This window comes from Lepidochelys kempii, chromosome 8, assembly GCF_965140265.1.
Source record: "Lepidochelys kempii isolate rLepKem1 chromosome 8, rLepKem1.hap2, whole genome shotgun sequence".
Classification (NCBI taxonomy): Eukaryota; Metazoa; Chordata; order Testudines; family Cheloniidae; genus Lepidochelys; species Lepidochelys kempii.
The window spans coordinates 524,833-552,133 of NC_133263.1; the positions used below are offsets into that span (position 1 = coordinate 524,833).

At 45.3% G+C, this 27,301-nt stretch overlaps 1 protein-coding gene across 2 annotated transcripts; it reads left to right on the forward strand.

Moving 5' to 3' along the window:
* On the forward strand, positions 1-26,681 carry CDC23 (cell division cycle 23). 2 transcript variants are annotated; one of them, XM_073355029.1, is made up of 16 exons: positions 1-150; positions 402-474; positions 6,465-6,602; positions 6,867-6,909; positions 7,800-7,905; positions 10,220-10,352; positions 18,107-18,284; positions 18,374-18,471; positions 18,749-18,830; positions 19,400-19,553; positions 19,768-19,887; positions 20,191-20,266; positions 20,723-20,784; positions 21,234-21,312; positions 21,410-21,529; positions 22,432-26,681. In XM_073355029.1, exons 1-16 carry the CDS (start codon positions 14-16, stop codon positions 22,600-22,602), a joined length of 1,770 nt encoding a protein of 589 aa, XP_073211130.1. In that variant the 5' UTR covers positions 1-13; the 3' UTR covers positions 22,603-26,681. The 2 variants fall into 2 exon arrangements, with proteins under 2 accessions (XP_073211130.1, XP_073211131.1); XM_073355030.1 differs by lacking the exon at positions 402-474 and having other exon boundaries at positions 84-150.
* The last annotated feature ends 620 nt before the right edge of the window (positions 26,682-27,301 follow it).

Sequence of the window (27,301 nt, forward strand, 5' to 3'; positions counted from 1 at the left end):
GGTCGGAGAAAGTATGGGCAAGATGGCGGCTACTGCCGTTGTTCCCGGTTTGGGAAGCTGCGATTTCTCTGATTTGCGGGAGATCAAGAAGCAGCTTCTGAGCGTGGCGGAGCGGAGCCGCGAGCGTGGCCTGCAGCACAGCGGGAAATGGTGACGGGGGCGCGCGGCACAGCGGGAACCGGGGAGCCATGGGGAGGGTGTTGGTGTGCGTCTGCCCCGCTGCCAGTACCTCCTCCCCGGTGCTCGGGCATGCCAGGTGCCTGGGGTCCCTGCTGAGCCCTGCCCAGCTGCTTCTGGGGTGGGGGGCCGTGGGGCCTGGCGCCGTGCCTGCGTGAGGGCTGGGGATGTGTGCGCGCTGCGCTCTGCGGGGGGCTAATGTGTTTGAGGTCTCTTGGTTTCAGGGCCTCTGAGCTGGCGTTTGCCCTGGATCCTCTGCCTCTGAGCGAGCTGCCTGCGGCTCCTGCGCTCACAGAGGTAGGGATGCAAAGACGATGATAACAGCCAGCAATGAGCAGAAGGGGCTGTTTCTCTTTGATTTGGAATAGATTTAAGATCAATTGAGTAGAAGGGGCAGAAGGGGCTGTCTCTCTGTTCCCTTACACCCAAAATGTTTTGCCTTTAATATGGGGGGAGGGATAGCTCAGTGGTTTGAGCATTGGCCTGCTAAACCCAGGGTTGTGAGTTCAATCCTTGAGGGGGCCATTTAGGGATCTGGGGCAAAAATTGGGGATCAGTCCTGCTTTGAGCAGGGGGTTGGACTTGATGACCTCCTGAGGTCCCTTCTAACTACGATTCTACGTGAATGGTCCTGTGCGAGGAGATCTCAAGGGCTAGTAGCGCTTCTTGCTATGCTCCATTTGACAGTGGCAACTCCATTTTTATTACCGGTGCATTAGGACTGCTGTGTTGTTGCCCTTGCTGTATTACGACCAAGGGGGGAGACCATCTTATCACACTCTTGTTCCTTGACTTAGTCACAATGCTATCCAAGTTTGTAACATAGATAGTACGTTAGCTATGTTTCTGAACTACCATAAAACTCCGGACACAAGTTTAAAATTGTTGGTCTCGGGAATACGATTGAGGTCTTACCTGTGCTGCGGAATAGAATCATGTTATAACTAATTGAGGGCCGCTCCCTGTAGTGTAGAGGGCTTTGCATTGAGAGCCCTTTCTCAGATGGGTGTTAAACTTTCCAAAACAATTACTCTTTGAGCTCATATTTGGGAAAGCTTGTTCTCTGCCCAAAGGTGAATTTCTATTGGAAAATTAGCTTTCTCTTCAGCTCTTCTTTACGTATCTGTAAATATATATGAGAGATGATGGTGTCTTTCACTTCAAGAACATTTCAGGTGTTTTTATTTGTATTCGGCTAGCCAAAAACTCTTCAACATCACGTTCAACCCGAGCCTTTTCCTAGTCTTTACTGAGGAATATATTTTGCCAAGGCTGTAAAATAAAATATGAATGGTTGGAACTAGGACAGTTAGTTGATATCCTTGATGATCTAAAGTCACACTAAGGACAGTATCCAGATACATGTGGGAGATTTATTCTAATATGCAATCATTTGTACTTTATTCTTAGTTATTTTTAAACAAGAAAACTGTAAAAATGTGTATTAAAACAACCTTATAGAAGTGCATTCCACAAAATCAGAAATTTCAAATTTGAGTCCCATAACAACCATAACTCGCTCTCCATTTATGTGTACTTAATTTCAATGTATACTGTTACCTTAAGAGAATGCTTTAGTACAGCGGTTCTCAAACTGTGGGTTGGGAACCCACAGTTTTAATGGGGTTGCCAGGGCTGGTGTTAGACTTGCTGGGGCCCGGGGCCGAAGCTGAAGCCCAAGATCAGTTCTGGATGGCTGGGTTCTGGTTACAGGCCCCCTTGGGCTTCAGCTTTGGCCGGCTTGCCCACCCGGGGCAGTGGGGCTCCGGCTTTGGCCCCCCACTTGGGAGGGCTCAGGCTTCGGTACCCCCTCCTGGGGTCATGTAGTAATGTTTGTTGTCAGAAGGGGGTCACAGTGCAATAAAGTTTGAGGACTGCTGCTTTAGTGTGTGTGTGTGTGTGTGTGTGTGTACACACACAGAGTGGCTGAAAGTTGTTCTGGGAACCATAGCGTAAATTCCCAGAATTTTATGTCTTTCTTTTGTAACAATATATTAAGCCATACATCTAACAGTAGATTCATAGATTTCAAGGCCAGAAGGGACCATCATGATCATCTAGTCTGACCTCCTGCATGTTGCAGGCCATAGAGCCTTGCCCACTCACTTTTGTAATAGACCAATAACCTCTGGTTGAGTTAAACACTTCAAGTTACAGAGAATCCACCATTTACTAGAGCTCAGACCTCTGATTGACCCATGCCCCATGCTGCAGAGGAAGGTGAAAAAAACCCTAGGGTCTCTGCCAATCTGGCCTGAGCGAAAATTCCTTCCCATCCCCAAATATGACAGTCGATTGGACCCTGGGCATTCTGGCAAGACCCAACAGCTGGGAAAGAATTCTCTGTAGTAACAGCGAGTCCTCCCCATCTAGTGTCCCAGGCAAGACCCAACAGCTGGGAAAGAATTCTCTGTAGTAACAGAGAGTCCTCCCCATCTAGTGTCCCATTACTGTCCGTTGAAAATATTTGCAGCTATTAGTTGCAGAGCGGCTACGTGCCGTTGTAGGCAGTTCAGTATAGCATCCCCTCCACAAACTTATCAAGCTCAGTCTTGAAGCCAGTTAGGTTTTTTGCCCCACTGCTCTCATTGGAAGACTGTTTCAGAACTTCACTCCTCTGATGGTAAACTTCATCTAATTTCAAGCCTAAACTTCTTGATAGCCAGTTTATTTCCATTTGTTCTTGTGTCAACATTGATCCTTAATGTAACTTGTCTCCCTCCCTAGTATTTATCCCTCTGAGGTATTTATAGAGAGCAATCCTATCTCCCCATAGCCTTCTTTTGGTTAGGCTAATCAAGCCAAGCTCTACATAGATATTAAGATCAGAAAGGACCATTATGATCATCTAGTCTGATCTCCTGCACAATGCAGACCACAGAATCTCACCCACCCACTCCTGCGATAAATCTCTCACCTATGTCTGAGCTTATTGAAGTCCTCAAATCATGGTTTAAAGACTTCAAGGAGCAGAGAATCCTCCAGCAAGTGACCCATGCCCCATGCTACAGAGGAAGGTGAAAAACCTCCAGGGCCTCTTCCAATCTGCCCTGGAGGAAAATACCTTCCTGACCCCAAATACGGCGATCAGCTGAACCCTGAGCGTATGGGCAAGATTCACCAGCCGGATACCCAGGAAAGAATTCCCTGTAGTAACTCAGATCCCACCCCATCTAACATCCCATCACAGGCCATTGGGCCTATTTACCGTGAATATTTAAAGATCAATTAATTGCCAAAATCATGTTATCCCATCATACCATCTCCTCTATAAACTTATTGAGTTTAATCTTAAAGCCAGATAGGTCATTTGCCCCCATTGCTTCCCTTGGAAGGCTATTCCAAAATTTCACTCCTCTGATGGTTAGAAACCTTTGTCTAATTTCAAGTGTAAACTTCCCAATGGCTAGTTTATATCCATTTGTGCTTGTGTCCACATTGGTACTAAGCTTAAATAATTCCTCTCCCTCTCTGGTATTTATCCCTCTGATATATTTATAGAGAGCAATCATATCTCTCCTCAACCTTCTTTAGCTTAGGCTAAACAAGCCAAGCTCCTTGAGTCTCCTTTCATAAGACAGGTTTTCCATTCCTCGGATCATCCTAGTAGCCCTTCTCTGTACCTGTTCGAGTTTGAATTCATCCTTCTTAAACATGGGAGACCAGAACTGTACACAGTATTCCAGGTGAGGTCTCACCAGTGCCTTGTATAATGGTATTAAAACCTCCTTATCTCTACTGGAAATACCTCGCCTGATGCATCCCAAGACAGCATTAGCTTTTTTCATAGCCATATCACATTGGCAGCTCATAGCTTTCCTGTGATCAACCAATACTCCAAGGTCCTTCTCCTCCTCCGTTGCTTCTAACTGATGTGCCCCCAGCTTATAACTAAAATTCTTGTTATTAATCCCTAAATGCATGACCTTACACTTCTCACTATTAAATTTCATCCTTTTACTATTACTCCAGTTTACAAAGTCATCCAGATCTTCCTGTATGATATCCCGGTCTCTATCTAAATTGGCAGTACCTCCCAGCTTTGTATCATCTGCAAACTTTATTAGCACACTCCCACTTTTTGTGCCGAGGTCAGTAATAAAAAGATTAAATAAGATTGGTCCCAAAACTGATCCCTGAGGAACTCCACTAGTAACCTCCTTTCAGTATGACCTGCTGTAGTCTCCCTGTTAACCAGTTTCTTATCCACCTTTCAATTTTCATATTGATCCCCATCTTTTCCAATTTAACTAATAATTCCCCATGTGGCAACGTATCAAACGCCTTACTGAAATCGAGGTAAATTAGATCCACTGCGTTTCCTTTGTCTAAAAAATCTGTTACTTTCTCGAAGAAGGAGATCAGGTTGGTTTGGCACGATCTACCTTTCGTAAAACCATGTTGTATTTTGTCCCATTTACCTCAATGTCCTTAACTACTTTCTCCTTCAAAATTTTTTCCAAGACTTTGCATACTACAGATGTCAAACTAACAGGCCTGTAGTTACCCGGATCACTTTTTTTTTTTTTTTTCCTTTCTTAAAAATAGGAACTATATTAGCAATTCTCCAGTCATACGGTACAACCCCTGAGTTTACAGATGCATTAAAAATTCTTGTTAATGGGCTTGCAATTTCATTTGTCAAATCCTTTAATATTCTTGGATGAAGATTATCTGGGCCCCCCGATTTAGTCCCATTAAGCTGTTTGAGTTTCGCTTCTACCTCTCTGAGTCTCCTCGCATAAAGTAGATTTTCTATTCCTCCGCTCATCCTAGTAGCCCTTCGTTGTACCAGTTCCAGTTTGAATTCCTCTCTCTTAAATGTGGGAGACCAGAATTGCACGTGGTATTACAGATGAGATCTCACCAATGCCCTGTATAATGGCACGAACAGTTCCCTGTCTCTCCTGGAAATACCTCACTGGATGCATTCTAAGATTGCATTAGCCTTTTTCATGGCTGCATCATGTTGACTCATAGTAATCCTGTGATCCACCAATACACCCAAGTCTCTCTACTCCTCTGTTGCTTCCAACTGGTAAGTCCCCAGTTTACAGCAAAAATTCTTGTTTTTAGTCTCTAAGTGCATGACTTTGCACTATTAAATTTCATCTTATATCTATTACTCCATTTTTCAAGGTCGTCCAAATGCGAACAAAACCTGTTAACACAGCATTAAGGCAGCAAAGTTAAAATCATAAAAACAAGAATGTAGTTATTGCTGTAACCTATCAGTGATGCATCTAGTACATTGTCCTGTTTTCTACAGGGATCAAAGGAAGCTATAATCTCTGTAAAGCTGTGGAATACCTGATTACAGGGGAAATTTCTTCCTAATCCTACCTATCCCTGTCATATCTCTTCTCTGAACGGTTCTAATCTTAATTTCTGACATGGAAGTCTTCTGGTCTCTGTTAACTTTCCTAGCCTGTCTCTAGACCGCTTCTGTTTCTTTTGTATCTTTTTTTTTAGTATGGAGTGATCAGAACTGAACAGTTTTCCAAGTGAGGGCATACCACTGATTTATAAAATGACATAGTAAATCACATTATGCAGACTGAACGTGGAAATCATGGTTATTAATATTATTCACAACTTTTCCCACTCTTTTAAAAACCAAAATCAGTATAAGCCAAGAAGAAAAAATTCCTAATGTGAAACTTGTAGACTATTGTTAACCAGCATTTTCAGTGGCTCAAGACCATTCTGCAAGAAACAAATTGTGTACAGGCCTCCACCATTTTGTAGGGAGAGTGGGGCAATAATTGGGCAATGATTAAAGATGTGCTTCTGCAAAAGATAATCTGGTTTCTGACTACACCAATTTAGTTTATAATTGATGCGTTATAAGGCTCTATGGAGGCAGTATAATGAAGGAGATTTTTAGAGTTCTCTGGCTTTAAATTTAAATTTGCAGTCTGAAATCCTCAGTTAAATTACTTGCTTTCCCCTGTCTCTCCCTTCCCCCCCACCTAAAGTTATACTCTGTATTCATTCGTGCTCGGCATTCAGCTAACTCATCTATTCTTGTGGTTGATCACTTAATATTTTATTTTCTGGATTTCACTGTTTGATACATTGTTTCAAACTAAGATTTAAATGATTACATTAAAGAACTGGGTGGTTGGGATGAAATGAGGGGTTGGGGAGAATGTCTGAAAGTATTCAATTTTTATTTGGTGTGGCAGAGAGAATTAAATCTGAGCTTCCAGAGCAGTGTATTCCTTTTTTCCTTCCTAACCATTCGTCACCATGAGACGACTTCCAATGAACTCTCTCCTCTTTAGGAGGATGCTCGTGATTTGGATGCTTACACATTAGCTAAGTCTTATTTCGATCTGAAGGAGTATGACAGGGCCGCATACTTTCTGCGGGGATGCAAGAGCCAGAAGGCCTACTTCTTGTACATGTACTCCAGATACCTGGTAAGATAATGAGGAAAGCTATCCTTTAATATTGAATTTGCCCCTTCTGTCTTCCCACAGAGCCTTGCGGGTTATAGTCTTCCACTTATTCTCTTTCCAGCAACAATCTAGAAAGCCAGGTTAATCCCTTGTTTCTTTGCTAAACCTAATGTAATTTTTTGTTGGTGCTGTTGGGAGCTAGACTCGGATGCTGTTCGCAGAATTATACTGCAATCTGTGGAATAATGTATTGTAAAACTAGGTTTTTTTCTTCTCTTTTTACAGTCAGGAGAAAAGAAGAAAGATGATGAAACAGTGGATAGTCTGGGTAAGGATCTGCTTTTTCACCTGGAACAGAGAACCCAAGCTAATGAAAACAGAACTGCCAACATCTCTTATGTAAACCATATTTGCTTTCTGTCCTGAGAGACACTGGTTGGGCAGTGTAGCTCTGTCTGCTGGGCCTATACATGGTCTCGTATTCCTAAAGGCGTTTGCCACAGATTCTCAATGGCTGACCCATTCCTAAAGAAAGTAGGTCACCCTTAAAGAAGGGGGGGGGGGTTGGATGTCTTTCTAAGAGATATGGTCTAGGAATTATTTTGGGGAAGTTCTACAGCCTGTGTGGCAGAGGAGATCTGGCCTTAGAAGCGACCAGGCCTACACACCTGTGACTGAAAAGGGTTAGAGGTCACAATGGACAAGCAACTGCGATACTGTAGCAAAAAGAGCTAATGTGTTCCTTGGATGTATATACGGGAGGGGATGTATAAACAGGGGGAGGTGACTTTTACCTCCTGTGTACAGTACTGGTCAGATCAGTACTGCAATACTATGTTCAATCCTGGTGTCAACATTTTAAAATCAGTTTAGTTTACCAAAAACATTGAGGTGACTTGATTAGTATATAAGTACCATTATTTTTAACAGTGAAGGTGATTATAGGAACAAACTACCAAAGGATGTGGTGGATTCTCTATTACTTGGATGTCTTTAAATCAAGACTGCATGTCTTTCTAAAAGATGCTTTGATTCCACCAGAAGTTATGGACTTGATACAGCAATTACTAGGTGAAATTCTGTGGCCTGTTGTGCATGAGATTAGATTAGGTGATTGCAATGGTACTTTTCTGGTCTTCAAAAGTCTGATTCTCTAAACTAGTGAAGCCACAAGCCAGTGAAGGATCCTGAAAGTCAGTTGTGTACTTCTTTTTGCAGGCCCCTTGGAGAAAGGACAGGTGAAGAATGAAGCACTAAGAGAGCTAAGGGTGGAGCTTAGCAAAAAACACAAAGCACAGGAGCTGGATGGTTTTGGCCTTTATCTGTAAGTGTCTGTCTGGGAGTTTTCATATGAACCCTTCCCTGAGGAGGTGGGATGGGGATGCAGTAACCTCTGGAGCACTCTGTTCTTCCTCTTCCCTTTTCCTCAGGGAGAAGTAGTATCTTTTTGGAGAATTAGCAAACATCTTGTTTAGTGGCTGGTAAGATTGCAGCAGGACATGCCTTATCCACATTAAAAGGAAAGACTAATGTATTCCTATCCATCATTGCCTAAGATTTTGTATTAGAGTGCAAGTTTGAAGTTGTGATTCATAATGCTTTTTGATATCTGGAGATGGAAGTGAGTGTCTTACTCTGTGTGTGGATGTGTTCTTGACAGCATTGTATACTCCTTTCCATCTTCATACTGAGAAGTCTTTTCCCTTAACTTATTTCCACTCTCTTAAGGTTTGGGGCCAATAGTATGTCCTGATGCAAAAGTAAATGCCACTAAATTTAGGGGGCTTTTTGTCTGTTAATTTCTTAGCTGTGTGTATGTGGTGTTTTGTGTGTGTTTGTTTGTTTGTTTGTTTGTTTTTAAATATATATATATATATCTCACACATACACACAGCTTTGCTGTACCTCAGTTCATGGCTCTCTAGATTCAGAGAGAAGGGAAACTGCCCCTGCTGGGGAATATGGGGGAAACTGCACTACTTTGTACATTTTATCCCTGTTTAAAAATTGCTGTAACAGGGTGGACTGATTTAAATTACAATTGAAATCACAATTGAAATCACCAAATGGAAAGCCTTGATTTAAATTGATGATATAAATTAATGCTTCCATTTGTACATCTTATTTTCTAAATAAGATGTGTTCTCATTGGTTGATATAACCATTAAAACATGTAGGTTTACAACTAAATAGAGACTTTACACTAACTTTGGTATATCTCTTTGCTACCAGGGAAGGTATACTAAAACTATATACACTTAAGCAATTATATAGCTTAATATTTTCAGGTTCTTATTAATTAACTTTGTTTTTAATATGATAAAAAATGGTGAATGACACATTGCTTATTTACTAGATAATTAACTTTTTGCTCATGATTTGTGCCAAGCTGCATGAGGATAGTAACTGGACTTTAATTAAACACACAAAATATAATGTAAAATATATTTTTATTAAACAAAGCAAGACCATAATACTGTGCATGACCTATTGTACCATATTTATAAAGCTTGACCTCAAAAGTTAGATGGTTTTCCCCAAATTCTTCCTTTATTTAGAAAAACAGCCTTTAACTCAAAGATTTTTGGGGTTCATGGATTCAGCATATTTATTTTATTTAAATCTTTTAAGAGATTATAATAAATTAAGGCCTTAACATATTTTGTATTAAATTCAGATTTCATTTTTAAAACCTTGATTTTAAAAAGAATTTACTATAAATAAAATGAAAAAATATGATTTGAATAAAATTCCATTTTAATTTTTTTAAACAAGTCGATTTTTAACCATACAGTACTGTAAGTACAGCAAGAGTAACCCTCTGTGTTAGTAATGAAGACATAACTTGTTGGCCGAAGGGAGCCTCTGAAGGAGTGTGTGGAAACACTCTGTACCCTCTCATGAACTCCTGGAAGCAGGTGGGCCAGGAGCAGTTGTTAGTCTTGTTAGAGACCCCGGTTGTGGGCCTGCAATGACCTTGCATAAGCTCTCTGCTAAGTTATTTTTAAAAATGTGGTGTGTTCAGAAACTCTTCCCTGGGTTTTAGGTTGGGGTTTATGGCCTTATTCAATGATAAGGTTAGCTAATTGCATGAGAATTCAACCAGTTAGGAGGCATGGGATTTGAACTCCTGGCCTCCTATTTCACAGCTCTCTGCTAAAATTTTATGAAAGTTTCTATAGACAAACATTACCTATGTATAACTGGTATTAAAGGAATCAACATGGGAGAAGTAACCATGTGGCCAAAAGACAGGTTCCGGCATAAAATAGGTATTTTGCAAAATGGGGGACAAAGAAAAGTGAGATTGATCAAAAATTGCCAGAAGGGTGACTTTTTAATGCTTGTCTCTGTACCATTTTGAAACCACTATGAAAAATTCAAATAGGGCTCAAAGTTTATATTCTGTGGCTTGGTTTTTTGCTATTTCAATTTGATTTTTACAGAATAAAGAAGTAAGAGGCTCCTGTTAAACTGAACTCTAGTGCTTTTGCTCACCATAAGGGGGAATTTGTCACTGGGGAATTTGATTTTTCCTTTCTTGTAGCCCTGTCACTTGTTTGAGGTTATGACTAGATGGGTACAGCTAGTAGAGGTGGGTGATGCAAAGAGTTATACTGGTATCTTTCTCTGCTCAGGTATGGCGTTGTGCTGCGGAAGCTGGACCTGGTGAAAGAGGCCATTGATGTGTTTGTTGAAGCTGCCCATGTTTTGCCTTTGCACTGGGGAGCCTGGTTGGAGCTCTGTAATCTGATCACAGACAAAGAGATGGTAAAATTTAGCTTTATTCCATCAACCATTGTCTTATACCACAAAACTAATATCCTGGAATTGGCATTGCACTTGGTTTTGTTCTTAGTTCAGAAGCTCATCAGATAGGCAAGGGACCCTTTACATTGTTTATCTTCTTGAAACTGCTGCTATGCTGCACCTATTTACTGCCATGTAGTCTGGAATGCTTTACTGCAGGCAGGATCTGGTACAGATTTTTCTTATCTTTGACTTTTCCATCTGAGTCCAACCCCCTATGTAAGTGAAGGCAACACTTAGAAACAAAAGATAACAAGAAATGGAAAAGTAGACAGCAGTCAATATAAATTAGAAGTTATTCATAGAATCATAGAATCATAGAATATCAGGGTTGGAAGGGACCCCAGAAGGTCATCTAGTCCAACCCCCTGCTCAAAGCAGGACCAATTCCCAGTTAAATCATCCCAGCCAGGGCTTTGTCAAGCCTGACCTTAAAAACCTCTAAGGAAGGAGATTCTACCACCTCCCTAGGTAACTCATTCCAGTGTTTCACCACCCTCTTAGTGAAAAAGTTTTTCCTAATATCCAATCTAAACCTCCCCCACTGCAACTTGAGACCATTACTCCTCGTTCTGTCATCTGCTACCATTGAGAACAGTCTAGAGCCATCCTCTTTGGAACCCCCTTTCAGGTAGTTGAAAGCAGCTATCAAATCCCCCCTCATTCTTCTCTTCTGCAGGCTAAACAATCCCAGCTCCCTCAGCCTCTCCTCATAACTCATGTGTTCCAGTCCCCTAATCATTTTCGTTGCCCTTCGCTGGACTCTCTCCAATTTATCCACATCCTTCTTGAAGTGTGGGGCCCAAAACTGGACACAGTACTCCAGATGAGGCCTCACCAATGTCGAATAGAGGGGAATGATCACGTCCCTCGATCTGCTCGCTATGCCCCTACTTATACATCCCAAAATGCCATTGGCCTTCTTGGCAACAAGGGCACACTGCTGACTCATATCCAGCTTCTCGTCCACTGTCACCCCTAGGTCCTTTTCCGCAGAACTGCTGCCTAGCCATTCGGTCCCTAGTCTGTAGCTGTGCATTGGGTTCTTCCGCATGCATTGGGTTCTACACTTATTGAAGTGTAGAAAGTTGATAAGGGAAGCTAATAACTTCAGGGCAAAATCTCTGGCTATCATGGCCAAGGACATCAAGAAGTTTTTTAAGTACATCAGGAATGAAAGAAATCCTAACTCTGTCTAGGCCCATTACTAGATGCCAATGGTAAAATTGTTAGTGAAAAGGCAGAAGTGCTCAATACGTTTTCTGTTCTGTTGCTGGAAAAAAGCAGAATTATTTCATATTGCATGAGGATGAACTACTTTCCAGTCCATTAATGACTAAGGATGATGCTAAACAGCATCTGCCAGGGGTGAATATTTTTAAATCAGCAGGCCTGGATAACTTGGACTCAGGAGTCCTACAAAAATGTCTGAGGTGTTCTCTGGCCTGTTAATGTTAATTTTTGATAAATCTTGGCATAGGGGGAAGTTTCTGAAGACTGGAAGAATGCTAATGTTGTGCCAATATTCAAAAAGTACCTGTCTGTCTGACTTGGATAGTAATAGGCCAGTTGATCTGACAAAATAATGGAAAATCTGATTCAGTATGTTGATTGGGTTTTATTATTATGGAAAATCTCTTGTCAAACAAACCTGATTTCATTTTCTGAAGTGATGATAAATTTGGCTGATGAAGGTAACTGCATAGATGTAACTTATTGTTAGCTCTCTGTATTGCTGCAGTGCCTTGGAGCCAGTGCTTAATTTGTAATGAAACAGGTTCCTGGGCTCAAGCAGTGATTTACTTCATAACTGATGTGGCAAGCCCAGAGATACCAGGGCTATGAACTGTCAAGCTGAGGGGTGCTGGGGCTCAGCCCTGGCACAAATGAAGCACTGCTCAGAGCCCTAGTCATGGACCAGAGCCCCATTGTGCTACATGCTCTACAAACGGAACAAAGAGGTGGTATCATACTTACAGTTCTATAAGGTGTCTGACATTAGATCACATTCTGATATTAAAAAAAGAGCACCGTACAATTTCAGTAAAGCCCATCTCAACTGGATTAAGAACTGGCGAACTGGGGAGTCTTCATCAAAGGGGAGTCTTCATCAAATAGAGATGTTTCTGATGTGGTTTCACAGGGAATCGTATGAGGCCTGATACTATTCAACATTTTCATCAGTAATTTGGAAATCTGCGGATGACACACAGATTGATGGAATGGTAAATAAGGAAAGGGCAGTCTTGTTTGTAGAGCAATCTGGATCTCTTGGTAAAATGGACCCATTCAAACAAAATGCATTTTAATAAAGTCAAATATAAGGTCCTATATCTAGCAACAATGAATGCAGGTTATTCCTGTAGAATGGGGGACTGTATCCTGGACACCTCTGACTCTGAAAAGATTTTAAGCGTCATAGTGGACTGTGATGGGGGCCATGTTGTTGGGCCGGGGATGAGTGGAGTAACAACAGGATGTGATTGCTGGGTTCGAAGGCCCAGAGACAGGTTCCCTAGTTGTATCTTTGCTGCTGGGTCTGTTGCTCTTTCATTAAATTCCCATGAACAAATCCTCCGAGCCTCCTAAGGCGCTCCCGCAGTTGCAATAAATATGGAACTGACCCCATAAGCCAAGGCTCTTGTTCCTCCCAGGTCTCTTTGAGGAGGTCCAAGATCCCCCTGGGTTGCCTCCCATACAACAGTTCAAACAGGAAGAGCCCTGTGGATGCTTGGGGTACCTCCAGCACTGTGAACAGCAAGGCGGGTAACAGTTCATCCCAATGTCTTGGGTCATCCTCAGCGAATTTGCAGAGCATTGAACCTGTTGAACCTCTCAACAAGGCCATCCATTTGGGAGTGGTAGACAGAAGTATTCAGGGCCTGGATGTTTAGTAGCTTGCACAGTTCCTCCATTTGTCGGGACAAAAAGTTGGCTCCCAGGTCAGTCGATATCTCTTTTGGTATCCCGACCTGGCCGAACATTTCCAAGAGTTCTTTTGCTCAGAAGAGGTCCCCATCAGCCATTCATGCTCTGCCTCCTCCAGCTTCTCTCCTCCCATGGGACGCTGTCAGGACCTTGTAAAGGATCAGGGAGTTCCTCCTCTCGTCCTTCCTCTTCCCTTTGGTTCTGGAGCTCCCTCGCTCGTGATCTTGGGTTCGTTTCCACTGGCAGCCACTGCCCCTACTTTTGTATAACCTCCCTGAACCACCACCATTCATGACCTAGGACCACGAGATAAGCTAGCTTTTTGGCCAGGCCAACCTGGCAGGTCTCCTCGTGACAGCCCACCTCGGCTTTACCTTAGTGGTGGGGGTACGGCTGTACATACCTGTGGATGCTCTGGAGGTATATAGGGGCCTCTGTCTGATCCATTGACTTCATTAGATCGGCCCACACGAGTGTCTGGCTGCACCCTGAGTTGACAAGACCTGTTACGTGGGTGCCATTGACCCGCACAGGGACTATCAATTTGGGTGAGTCTTTCTTCCAGGCCCGAGTGCCTGCTATCCAGACCTGGCTATAGTTGCAGCCATAAAAGGGCAGTCATGTCTGAAGGATTCACCAAGGAAAGGTCATGCCTGACTAATCTAATCACCTTCTATGATGAGATTACTGGTTCTGTGGATGAAGGGAAAGCAGTGGATGTATTGTTTCTTGACTTTAGCAAAGCTTTTGACATGGTCTCCCACAGTATTCTTGTCAGCAAGTTAAAGTAGTATGGGCTGGATGAATGCACTATAAGGTGGGTAGAAAGTTGGCTAGATTGTCGGGCTCAACGGGTAGTGATCAATGGCTCCATGTCTAGTTGGCAGCCGGTGTCAAGTGGAGTGCCCCAGGGGTCGGTCCTGGGGCCGGTTTTGTTCAATATCTTCATAAATGATCTGGAGGATGGTGTGGTTTGCACTCTCAGCAAATTTGCGGATGATACTAAACTGGGAGGAGTGGTAGATACGCTGGAGGGCAGGGATAGGATACAGAGGGCCCTAGACAAATTGGAGGATTGGGCCAAAAGAAATCTGATGAGATTCAATAAGGATAAGTGCAGGGTCCTGCACTTAGGACGGAAGAACCCAATGCACCGGTACAGACTAGGGACCGAATGGCTAGGCAGCAGTTCTGCAGAAAAGGACCTAGGGGTGACAGTGGACGAGAAGCTGGATATGAGTCAGCAGTGTGCCCTTGTTGCCAAGAAGGCCAATGGCATTTTGGGATGTATAAGTAGGGGCATAGCGAGCAGATTGAGGGATGTGATCGTCCCCCTCTATTCGACATTGGTGAGGCCTCATCTGGAGTACTGTGTCCAGTTTTGGGCCCCACACTACAAGAAAGATGTGGATAAATTGGAGAGAGTCCAGCAAAGGGCAACAAAAATGATTAGGGGACTGGAACACATGACTTATGAGGAGAGGCTGAGGGAACTGGGATTGTTTAGTCTGCAGAAGAGAAGAATGAGGGGGGATTTGATAACTGCTTTCAACTACCTGAGAGGTGGTTCCAGAGAGGATGGTTCTAGACTATCCTCAGTGGTAGAAGAGGACAGGACAAGGAGTAATGGTCTCAAGTTGCAGTGGGGGAGGTTTAGATTGGATATTAGGAAAAACTTTTTCACTAGGAGGGTGGTGAAACACTGGAATGCGTTACCTAGGGAGGTGGTAGAATCTCCTTCCTTAGAAGTTTTTAAGGTCAGGCTTGACAAAGCCCTGGCTGGGGTGATTTAATTGGGGATTGGTCCTTCTTTGAGCAGGGAGTTGGACTAGATGACCTCCTGAGGTCCCTTCCAACCCTGATATTCCATGATTCTGTGATTCTAAGTGCCCCTCCTGGCCACATTCATAACATCGATCCTTCAGTATCTCCATCGTGGAGTTCTGTGGTGCTCATCTGGGCCCACCAGATGGGGCCTCTTCCCCTTGGGGTCTCATGCTGGGTTTTGCTTAATTCCCAGGTAGGAGGTTACCCTTCATGGCCCAGGCCTACTCCGGGGTCCCATTTCTTTGAATTTGAGCTGTCTCTCATCTGTGTCCTCCTGTGGCCTCCAGGGCTCCCTGGTTTAGGAGATGGAAGTAGGGGGCCTTCTGCTGCTAAGTAATCCTCCATCAAGGACACTGCCTCTGCGAGAGTCGTCAGCTGATGTCGGTGTACTCACTCCTTCTCCCCAGGGGGGAAGATCTGAGTAAACTGCTCAAGGACTATGGCCTCTGCTGCTTGAGGCCCAGTCAACTTCTCAGGTTCTGAAGACCTCCAGCAATAATCCCAGAGCCTCTGAGCCATTGCCTGGGGTCGTGCTCCAAAGGGATATCTCTCCTGTTGAAACCCCTGACGGAACATTTCGGGGTTCACCCCTGTGTGGTCTAAGATGGCGGCCTTTACTTTGGCATAATTGAGAGCTTCTGTAGGGTCTAGACTCCAATAGGCAGTCTGTGCAGGTCCAGTTAACGGTGGGGCACTGGGGTAGCCCAGTGCTCTGAGGCCAATGGGCCACAGTGGCAACCTGCTCAGATGTGACCAAGAAGGCCTCCGGGTCGTATCCGAGCCCCATCTTGGCCAGCCTCACTGGTAACCCAGTCAGAGTGCTCCCCGAACCCTGGCTCACCCCGGCAGGTCTGGGTGGTCCCCCTCGGTTACAGGAGTGCCTCCATTTGCTGAACTACACGCTCTTGCTGAGATTGGTGCTGTGCTGCTGGCTCCTTAGTCAACTGTTGCTGTTGCTCTTAGTGCTGGGCCATTTGTTCTTGTTGTTGGGCGGCCATTTGCTGTCGCAGCTGGGCTGCTTGTTGTTGTTGGGTAGCCTGCTGCTGCTGGCTTTCCAGTATCCATTTTAATATCTTGTCAGTATCCATAGTGGCTGTGGGGTTTTCTCACTCAGCTCTCCTCATATTAGTCTTCTTAGCAGGACCCAACCGCTGCCCGCATTCTCCAGCATGTGTGATGGGGGGGCCCTGTTGTTGAGCTGGGCCACCCCTGTTGGCCCAGAGCGGGGTTTGTACATCCTGCCACCTAGTTGTCAGGATTCCCTGTTAGATCAGGTAACTGCAGTACAGTGGGCTCCGAACGCCTGGTGGGGCTGAGCAAACAGTCAGTAGCCCCCGAGTCTTTGGGCTGGAGTCGACAAGAACAGTTGGAGTTCTGGCCATCTGGGTAGGATGGAACAATGGTCAGCCTGCAGCCCCCAGGCAGGGCTGGGCAAACAATTAATCTGTAGCCCTTAAGCTTCCTGTCTGGGGCAGACAGTAGCAATTAGGGAATCAGCCTCTGGGGCAGGGCAGAACAGCAATCCGTCTATAGCCCCTGGTGGGTCAGAACAGACATTCTATGGTCCCTGAGTCCCGGGCTGGGACTGAGAGCAAACAGCAGCCACACCTAGTGATCTGTGTGGTGTGGTAGGGGAACCCGGCCTCTCCCTCTCCACCAGGTTCCGACCCAGGGCCCTATAAAGCCAGGGACTTCCCCTGCTGAGGGTTTAGGTATCTGCTTCCTTTGCATCCCCTGGATCACTTCCTACCACAATTTGCATCCCAGGCATCTCCTCAGCTGGTGGCAGCTTGGCATCCTTGTCAGTCTCTGCAGTCGGCGAGTTGCCCATAGCGTAGTCCGGGTCCACAGGCTCTGCTGCTTGGAGAGTCACGGGCCCTTTGGAGAAGCCTGCAGTACACATCTTTCCTCCTCTGCAGCCAGCCCCGACTGAGCAGGGCTGCCTCCTTTTATCTGGCTCTTCCACCTGGAGCATGTGCAGCAGGGCGCGGCCTCCTGGGCCCACAGTGATTGGTCCATCCCTGTTGGCCCAGTGCGGGGTTGGTACACCCCCTCACATGGACCAGCAACTGAACATCAGCTCCCAGGACAATGGTATGGCAAAAAGGACTTTAATGTGATACTTGGCTGTGTAAACAAGGGAGTAGTGAGATGATTTTACCTCTGGATATGGCATTGCTGAGACTGATATGGGAATACTGTGTATGATTGTTTGTTTATTTATTTATTTTATTTTTTAGTGGCCATATTTTAAAGAGTATTGAAAAAATTGAGCGGTCCAGAGAGGAGCCACAAAAATCTGGTAGATCAAGAGATGACTTGATTATCGTGTACAAATATCTTACTGGGGAGAGAATGCCAGGTGCTAAAAGGCCTTTTAATCTAGTGGAGATGGTCATAACAAGAAACAATCCTTGGAAGTTAGTCAGACAAATTCAAATTAGAAATAAGGCATACATTTTTAGCAGTGAGGATGATTTAAAAATAGGAACAAATTGCCAAGGAAGCTGTGGATTCTCCATCTCTTGAAATCTTCAGATCAATGGTGGATGTCTTTCTGGAAGATATGTTTTAGCCAAGTAAGTTATTGGGCTCAGCGCAGGAATAACTGGATGACATTTTATGGCTTGTGTTTTATATAGGACGTTGGGCTAGGGTCCCTTCTGGCTTTAAAAAAAAAAAGTCTATTAATCTGTGGTCAGGATTGAATTCCTTTTATAAAATGTCTGATATTAAGTTGATAGAATCCTTTAGTTCACGCTTTTGTTTCTTGGTCTTTGCACCGCTGGGTGGAGTTACTGTCTAAGGAGAAGGCTTTGTTGCAGGAGGAGGGAAGTGTTGCCCTTTGTCCTCTAAAGATCCAGCCACTGGGTGAAGAGAGAGCTGATGGTTTTCCCTTTTCTGCAGGAGGCATTGAGGTGATGTGGATTGTCCTCTGAATGTGTATTTTTGTTTGCCAGCTGAAGTGCCTGTCCTTGCCAGACACCTGGATGAAGGAGTTCTTCCTGGCGCACATTTACACAGAGCTGCAGCTGATAGAAGAGGCTCTGCAGAAGTACCAGAGTCTCATTGATGCAGGATTCTCCAAGAGCACCTACATCATTTCCCAGATCGCAGTTGCCTACCACAATATCAGAGGTCAGTGAACTCAGCTAAGGGGAGTGCTTCCTGCTACAAACTTCATTAATCAGCAGCACTCACTGATGTTTGCCTTCCTCTGTCTGCAGATATAGACAAAGCTCTCTCTATCTTCAATGAACTAAGAAAACAAGACCCATACAGGATAGAAAACATGGACACCTTCTCCAACCTGCTGTATGTCCGGGTGAGCACCCCTTCCTTTCACCCACAATCCTCTGCAGTAAATTACACCAGCTCACACAGCAAGCATTTTATGGCTTTTTAGCAGAATACCTGAGTTAAGTCTGTCCAATCATATGAATGCTAACAAGTCTCTCTGGACATAAACTTGCATCTGTCTTCTTTCCCCTTCTTCCCCATGGACTGGTATGCTAGGTATGCATTTCTAATCTCCCTACCACCTCTTCCCTCTGAAGTAGTGTCACACTTGTCCCCACAGCAATCTCCTTCTTTTCTACCAGAGCATGAAGCCTGAGCTGAGCTACCTGGCTCACAATCTGTGTGAGATTGACAAGTATCGTGTGGAGACCTGCTGTGTGATAGGTGAGAGGCAGCTCTTCTACTAGTTTGCCACCCAGGCTTCAGGGAGTGGGTAGGCGGCTTATTGATCCCTCTCCACAGGAATTGTTAGCAGGTCTGTTGAGGCTAGGCTGGCTGAAGCAGATCTCAGTCATGGTAAAACAGCAGATGAAATGATATAGCAGCAAAAGAAGTCAATGCAGCGTTGGCAGTGCACAGAGTTGATGATGCCGGCCTTTGGTAAGGGCGTGGTGGGTTCTCTATGCAGCTCTGAGATACTGGAATACTGTTGTTTGGTTCTGGGGACTTAGTACCCAAATAGATAAGTGGAATTTATTAGTTTGTAGGATAGTTTTCCAGGGTCAGGGGTGGGAGCTTCATTGGTTTGCACAAATGAAATGGATTGGACAAGAGCATTGGAGACCAAACTGAGGTCAGACTGGGGCTTGGAGTTATGCAATGAACTGGATCTGACGTAATAGGTTTGTCCCTTCTCTAATTTATATGAAAAAATAATAGATGCCGCAGCTTGTATGTTTCCTAATCCCCTGCTGCTTTTTCCTGTTTACCTTATTCCTCTGACCTTCCTCTAGGAAATTACTATAGTCTACGCTCTCAGCATGAAAAAGCAGCACTCTATTTCCAGAGAGCCTTGAAACTGAATCCTCGGTATCTTGGAGCCTGGACCCTCATGGGACATGAGTACATGGAAATGAAGAACACATCTGCAGCTATCCAGGCTTATAGGTGTGTGTGTGTGCGCAGGAACTATGCAAGGCAGAGAATGGCCTTTGGGTGTGCACGAAGTAGTGACAGATTTGGGTGGAAGGGGAGGAGTGTCTTTTGTGGCCTTTTAGGAGCTCTCTTTTGTTCGTCCATATTCCTAACCCTGTGAACTCTGACTTGCTTTGGATCCCGCCTGTTTCGGAACACTTACACCACTTTCTCTTTTCTTTGGCAGACATGCAATAGAGGTGAACAAGAGGGACTACAGAGCCTGGTATGGACTGGGGCAAACCTATGAGATCCTCAAGATGCCATTTTACTGTCTGTATTACTACCGACGGGCCCACCAGCTGAGGTAAAGCTGGGAACGCAGCCATAACTGTTGGCAGTTCAGAATGAACGCTATAAGCTGAGGTGCAGGAGATATCAATTACTTAGTGTATACAGTCTCATTGAAGTGATTACATTCTGTAGAGATTCTATTCAGTCTCTTTAGAGGCATCAATAAAGGTTTAGTACTCCATGTATCATCAGGGTATAGAAGAGTGTGGTTAGATAGTGTGTTTAGGGCTGGATTTCAGTGGTAGGGTCCATCATTCAGTTAGCTTGAGACAATACCATGTTCTGAGGTAGCTTGACTGTCTGTTATTTCTCACAGGCCCAATGATTCCCGTATGCTGGTTGCTCTGGGAGAGTGTTATGAGAAACTCAATCAGCTGGTGGAAGCCAAAAAGGTAACTGAGGGCTCAGATGTGCTGTGGGGCAGGCTGGGCATCCAGGTGGCTGCCAGGGAAGCAGACAGAGTCACAAGTCTTGTTAGTTCTTCAGATCGTCCTGAGCTGTCTTCCTCTGAACACCTAAGAAGTAATGGATGTGGGATAGTGCTCAGAATGGCTATTCAGTCCTGACCTTGATCCCAGGGTGGGAGTGGGGAGCTGTGTGCAGTCTGGGCCTAATCTTAGCAGGTTCCTGTTATAATTGTGACTTCAGGGGAAGTTCTTCACTAACCAGCTGCCGTGAGCAGTTGGTGAATTTGTCTGCTGCGGCCTTCCAGAAAACCAGCCCTCTTCATGCATCTCTGCTTGAGGGCATTGCAGTGACTGGGTCTGTATGTGATCAGCTTGAACCCACTGCAGGCTAGAGAAGACATTTTGCTGAGGTGCTTATGTGACCTTTTCCCTCCTTGGCAGTGTTATTGGAGAGCTTATGCTGTGGGAGATGTGGAGAAAATGGCATTGGTGAAACTAGCCAAGTGAGTATGGCTCAGCATTTATTCTCAGTGTTCTTTGAAAAGCGCTTTGAGATCTGTAAGGTTAGGTATTTAGATGTGCTATTAGTGGTATCCCTAGGTCTATGGAAAGTGCAATTCCTATCCTAATGTCCTGCCCTAGCTCTGAAAAAGAGCCTCTGTTTGCATGTGTTGTCAGCTGGAGAACCTAGAAATCCATAGTAACATTGGCAGGCAATATTAGCAACTAGTTGCTATCCTGGTGGGTGGTCTGTTACCCTGTCCCTCAGGCATAGGGTGTTGTCTGTCTGCTTCTAGGGGACTGGGCCTGGCTGCAGCTAGTAAAGCACGGTCCAGAACTTGCTCTTATTTGGGAGAGGCCCTTTCTAAAGGCCTGTCCAGGACAGACAGAAATTCTTGCTGTTGGGTCTCTTCCATGCTATGTTTTTGACCCCTTTTCTCTCCTTTCCCAGGCTGCATGAACAGCTGAATGAATCAGAACAGGCTGCTCAGTGCTACATCAAATACATCCAGGATATCTATTCCTGTGGGGTGAGTCAATGGTAGGGGGACAGGAAGGAGAAGTGAGGGAGAATGATGTAGAACTACCTTCCAAACCAGCTCTTGCTGTTTCTTTACTGTGCTGTAGGAGATAGTGGAGCACCTGGAGGTGAGCACTGCCTTCCGCTACCTAGCCCAATATTACTTCAAGTGTAAACTCTGGGATGAAGCCTCTGCCTGTGCTCAGAAATGCTGTGCATTCAATGATGTGAGTAGCCACTGTCCCTTTCTTACGGGGATTCTTACCTTGATCTCTTCTGGGAGTCAGAGCAGTCCTTCTGTTGAAGGAGCATGGGCTGCATCCACTTGGAGTGGACGATCTTCAGCTATGTGAGAAGACCCCCCCCAGTGCTGCTGCTTACCTATTTCCTGCTGTTGCTTCTTAGTAACTAGTTGAAGATCTGGGGCTAAGGGTTGCACTGGCTTGGCATTCAGTAGTACAAAAATAACTTGTAGTGGTCTGCAGATCTCTAGCAGGAAACCCTGCTATCTTTCTGCAGGAACTAATGGACTTACTGTACAGTGTGCTCCTGGAATCCCCTGTGTTTCTTCCACATTGACAGTGCAAAGAATACAGAAGTACTTGGTATCCTGGCATGTGTGGAATCTGAGATTCTCTCAGGCCCTAGTTGGGTGCTCTGCATTTCCATGTCAACACAGGAGGGGATGTTGTGGCCATCACCAGCATAAAACTTGCCCCTTCTCCCAAGCAAAGCTGTCTAGAACTTGAGAAGACCAGAGCCCGAGTCCCTTAAAGTCTTTGCTATTGCCAGTCTATTTTGTGGAAGGTGCCTAGATGTTATGGTGAGGTGGCAGTATAGACACGCAAGATAATCAGGTGTGCAAAGCAAGTAACCTACATATCAAAGGATTGGGAAGAGGATATTCGGGGGGGGGAGGGGTGGTTTTATCTTAAACCTTGCTGTTAATAGCTGTAAAACCAACATCTTTACTATGTGATATTGTATCTTGCAATCCCAGTGAGAGCCAAACTAGTAGTGTTGCATGATTGTTCACTTTTTTGCTGAATTTGACTTAGAAGCTTCTTTGCCCCAACCTACATTCAAGTGTGGAATTGACCTACTAATGCAGTATTCTGACTCCCTTCAGACAAGAGAAGAAGGGAAGGCCCTGCTGAGACAGATTTTACAACTACGCAACCAAGGGGAAACCTCCTCTACAGAGCTCTCTGCTCCCTTCTTCCTCCCTGCATCGCTGTCATCCAACAACACTCCCACACGGAGAGTATCCCCACTCAACCTGTCTTCAGTTACACCATGAATTGTGCTGATACCCCTCTGGGCCACCGTAGGGCAAGTGGGGACTTGAACCCATCCTCCAGAAACAACCACCTCACTCCTGTGAAGCTTCGGTCTGGTACTGCCTTCTGTTGGAGGCAGAAATCCTGAGAACCCATAGCTGAAGCTAGCTGTTGTGTCAGTGCAGGCAAAGATCATTGTGGAACCAATGTGAAGTGCCTATGCTGAGATGTCAGAAACCACTATGCTTCTCACTGTCACGCTCCAAGTGTGTGAGAAGCAGCTGCTCCCTAGATGAGGGGGTTTTGTCTGCCTGAGGTGAAACATGTTTAAACTTGTTGTCTCTGCTCTGTTACCCCTGAACTTCACTGAACTTCTTTCAAGGGCCTCACAGTGGGACTGCTACTGCCTACTGCAAGAATTGTCCCCTGCTGGCTTCTCTGTGGACTTTTTTCTGCAGCTGCACCCAAGCAAGCACAGTAAGAGGGACATTTCAGCTTCACTGCTGCCGTGAAAGGGAAACAGCATTTGGGGATTGAGAGGTGTCCATCTTAAGTGGCCTCCCCAGAAACTGGTTGCTGTTAGGTCTGTGGCTCAGATAAATGTCTTGGCTTTGCTGGTGAGTGACAAAGCAGCTAGTGGGAATAACCTCATTAAATGTCAGTGGGCATGTTACTGTCCCTGGGCATTGTCATGGCACGAATTTCCTTCCCATTATAACAAACGCAATTGAACTAAATGCAGAAAAGATCCAATGTTCCATAAGTTCATTAAGGGGAAGGGAGGGGGAAAGGTGGCTAGTAGCTACCTCGCTCCGATTTGAGTAGCCCTGTTCAGTGTCCTGTGTGGCAGTCAGAGTCCTTCAAACTAATGCAGCATCTTGGTTGGACTTGAACTGCCTGGGACAGAAGTGGTGGTTAGACGGGCCTGGAACAGAGTCAGTTTGACCACTGACCTGCAGTCTGACTTCAGCCAAGTCACTCAGTTGCTGTTCAGTTTCATTCTCTAAACTGAGTATATGGAGCTATTTCTACAGGTGCTTGGTTTGCTGAATGGTTGGAGTTTCTATGCACATCCCAGAAGATAGAGGTTCGAGAAAGGCAGAGTATCTTCACTTGCATCCTATCTTGGCATTCTGTTGGACAGAGCCTGGGGAAGATTGTTAGAAGAGAAACAAACCTGTTTTTATGTGAGCCTCTTGCTCATGGTCTGGAGCTGTAAAGAACAGTTGCCCTACAGTAACTTTGGTTCTTCTGCACATTGTCCATGCAGATCCCACTCTTGGTGCACATGTGCCCCATGCTCATGAGAACAGTTCTTTTGGCTAGCGGTATCCGTTGGGGTTGTTCTCTGCATGAGCTTGTGCCCCCCCAATCTAAGGGCATTAAGGGCGGAACTGCTCCAACTGCCTCAGTTCCTTGATCATTATGGAATCTCAGAGGAGTAGGACTTTGAAATTGTGGGGAAGGAGGGCAGGCTCTAGAAGCCAAGTGGACAACACATCATGAACCACAGTTACTGTAGGGTAAGGAATTGTTCTTCTTTGGGTGATTGTCCACACAGATTCTACACTTGGTGACCACTTAGGGGTGAGTCTGAGGACTCAGAGTCCTACTTGAATAGAGATTGCAGGATAGCCCTTCCAAAATGAGCATCCAATCTGTAGGAAGGAACAGTCAATGGTAAATATATAGCTCATCTCCACATTGCTGCTCTGTATATGTCAGTTATGGAAGTATTCACCAAGCAGGCAGCAAAGGCTGCCTGAGCCCTAAAGCAGGGGTGGGCAAACTATGGCCCGTAGGCCAGATGCAGCCCGCGAGCTGTTTTAAGCTGGCCTGTGAGTTGCACCACGTGGCTTGGCCCTGCTCCAGCTGGGGCGCTGGGTCGGGGGCCGCAGCAGCTCAGCCCCACTCTGGCCAGGGCGCAGGGTTGGGGGCTGCAAAATGCAGCTCCCGGAAGCCATGGCATGGCCCCCTCCGGCTCCTACAGGCTCCAATGGGAGCTGCAAGGGCGCTGCCTGTGGATGGGGCAGCGTGCAGAGGTGCCTGGCTGCGCCTCCACGTAGGAGCCGGAGAAGGGATATGCCATTGCTTCCGGGAGCCACTTGAGGTAAGTGCTGCTCAGAGCCTCTCCCCATGCCCCAACTCCCTGCCCTAGCCCTGATCCCTCTCCTGCCCTGCAAACCCCTCAGTCCTAGCACAGAGCACCCTCCTACACCCCAAACTCATCTCCAGCCCCACCCCAGACCCTGCACTCCCTCTCGCACCCCAACCCCAATTCTATGAACATTCATGGCCTGCCATGCAATTTCTATTCCCCGATGTGGCCCTCCGGCCAAAAGGTTTGCCCACTCCTGCCCTAGAGGAATGTGTTCTAAAATGGCCTAGGGCACCTTTCATAGCTAAATCATAACGTGTTCTTATGCAACCAGACACTCTTTTGGATACCTGTGACAACATAGAATGATATAGGTTGCCCTGGGCATGTTATGAATGATCTTCTGTCTAGACAGAATGCTTTCACTGTATTGAATGTGTGAAACTACTTTTCACCTGGGATAGAGTGAGGTTTAGGAAAGCAAACAGGAGGTGAATGGGCTGGTTTATCTGGAACTCTGAAATAACCTTCAACAGGAACTTTGGGTGAGGTCTAAGAGTAACTCTGTCCTTTTGAAACGCCATATCAGGGGGATCTGGCATAAGGGCCTGAATCTCCCCTACCCTCCTAACTGATGTACTTGTAGTACACCACTGTGGAACCTAAAACTGGGGCTTAGGCACCTAACTTCTTTTGTGCATCCAGGCCTAAGAGTTTGCACTGACACATAGTAAAGGGAGTAAGCTCAGAAGCGGGGACCCATCAACTCTCTTGGTACTGAGTTCCCAGAAAGGATCATGGGGCCTCAAACTGGGGGGAAAACATGCGAGAGTCAGTCAGGAATTTTCCCACTGTAGGGAGGGGAAAATGTAGTGTGGCCCTGGGTAGGAGGGTGACTTGCCTAATACTGCTGCTAGGTGGATTCTTATTAAAGCTAATGGAAATTCCCCATTGCTTCAGGATTACCAACTAGTGGAGTAGTGATGCATGTGTTGCTGTCAGGGGAGAAAGCTGGTGCTGAAATGCCAGATAGCAAACATTTCATGTAGTTCTGCCAGTCCTTCTGGCTGAAGGTTTCCTGCTCTGGAGCAGAATGTTCTGAACGTTAGCCCAATAATATCATTTGGTGAACACCATCTCACTGCCACATATAAAGATTCTTCAAATGCTTCCTCATGTCGATTCCATTCTAGGTATATACACACCCACGTGCACAGTTGTAGGAGACTTTGGCCTTAGCGGTATCCGCAGGGTTGGCTATGGTGCCACGCTCATGCGTTGATATATTAGGCACTGTCAATCCTACACCCTTTCTTACTCCCCGTGACAGTTAGTTGGTTGGAATGCCTTGTCTTGCAGATCACAAGAACATAAGCAGTTCTTTACAGCCTTTATCTTCTTTGTATATAGTTTGTAGGTACTCAACCATTAAGTGTTAGGTTAGTTAGTACAGTAAAAGCTTTGTTATCTGGCATGTTGGGGAGATGCCGGTTAGTCAAAAATTCCAGCTAACTAAGAGTTATAATTACCAATGGATTTCCAATTTTCAAAGAATTAGAATAAAATAAAGTGAATAAACATTCCTGTTCTCACAGTTTTCAAGATGTGTATAAACATCTATTTTCTGTTTTAATGACATAACTCTTATGCTTTTTGCTGGTATTTTTGATGCCATAAGGGTAGGATGGCATTGATATTTTATGATAAACATAGGATAATACACCGCATAATAAACCAACTGATCACAAGGGCAGATACAAACAGAAAGAACAGCATTCAGCTCTTCTCTACTAACTCGAGTGTTGTCTGACTGCTCTCAGAAATACTTGGGTCCTGAATAGTTTCAGCGTCGATTCCGGTTAGCTTTGGCATCAGTCCCTGTAATTAGTTTGAAGTTTTATATTGGGAGATATCAGAAATGCCGGTTTCTACAGCTTTCCGGTTGGTAAAGTGCCAGATAACACAGCTTTTACTGGTTTCAGAGTAGCAGCCATGTTAGTCTGTATTTGCAAAAAGAAAAGGAGTACTTGTGGCGCCTTAGAAACTAACATTTATTTGAGCATAAGCTTTCGTGTAGCTCACGAAAGCTTATGCTCAAATAAATTTGTTAGTCTCTAAGGTGCCACAAGTACTCCTTTTCTTCTTACAGCTTTTACTGTAGTTACTCCTGACTGGGCCTTTGTCCCAAAATAGGGCATGCCCCGCTCTCCTAGCTTCAAACCATGGTAGACAAGCAGCAAGCCTATCAGTGACACCTTGCTTGAAGTGTTTGGGGGAATCCCATAGAAAAGACAGTTGTCACATCTGTAAAACCTTTTGACCTAGAACCCAAAAGGAGCAGGATATTAACTTGAGGGCCCTCCTCATGGAGGCTGCGCTTTGTCCTGTGTCGGAGCCCTCCCATTCAGACCCCACACAGAGCAATTTGGATTCCATGTGGAGCGCACCGCCAGCACCGAGCTCTGCCTACCATCATTCCCCCTCACCGGTGCCTAAAAAGTGGCAGAAGAGAAGGAGCCCCCCCAGCATGGAAGGAAATGGGGCTTTGGGCAAAGGTCAAACGTCAGGACATGTGCCTACCTGGGGGCTTCACGGGTACCACGGCGGTCGGACACCCCAGC

Coding starts and splice junctions, on each gene's coding strand:
- CDC23 (XM_073355029.1), top strand. CDS start 14: ATGGGCAAGATGGCGGCTACTGCCGTTGTTCCCGGTTTGGGAAGCTGC. Junction 6,603..6,866: donor ACATGTACTCCAGATACCTG/GTAAGATAATGA, acceptor CTCTTTTTACAG/TCAGGAGAAAAGAAGAAAGA. Junction 6,910..7,799: donor TGAAACAGTGGATAGTCTGG/GTAAGGATCTGC, acceptor TTCTTTTTGCAG/GCCCCTTGGAGAAAGGACAG.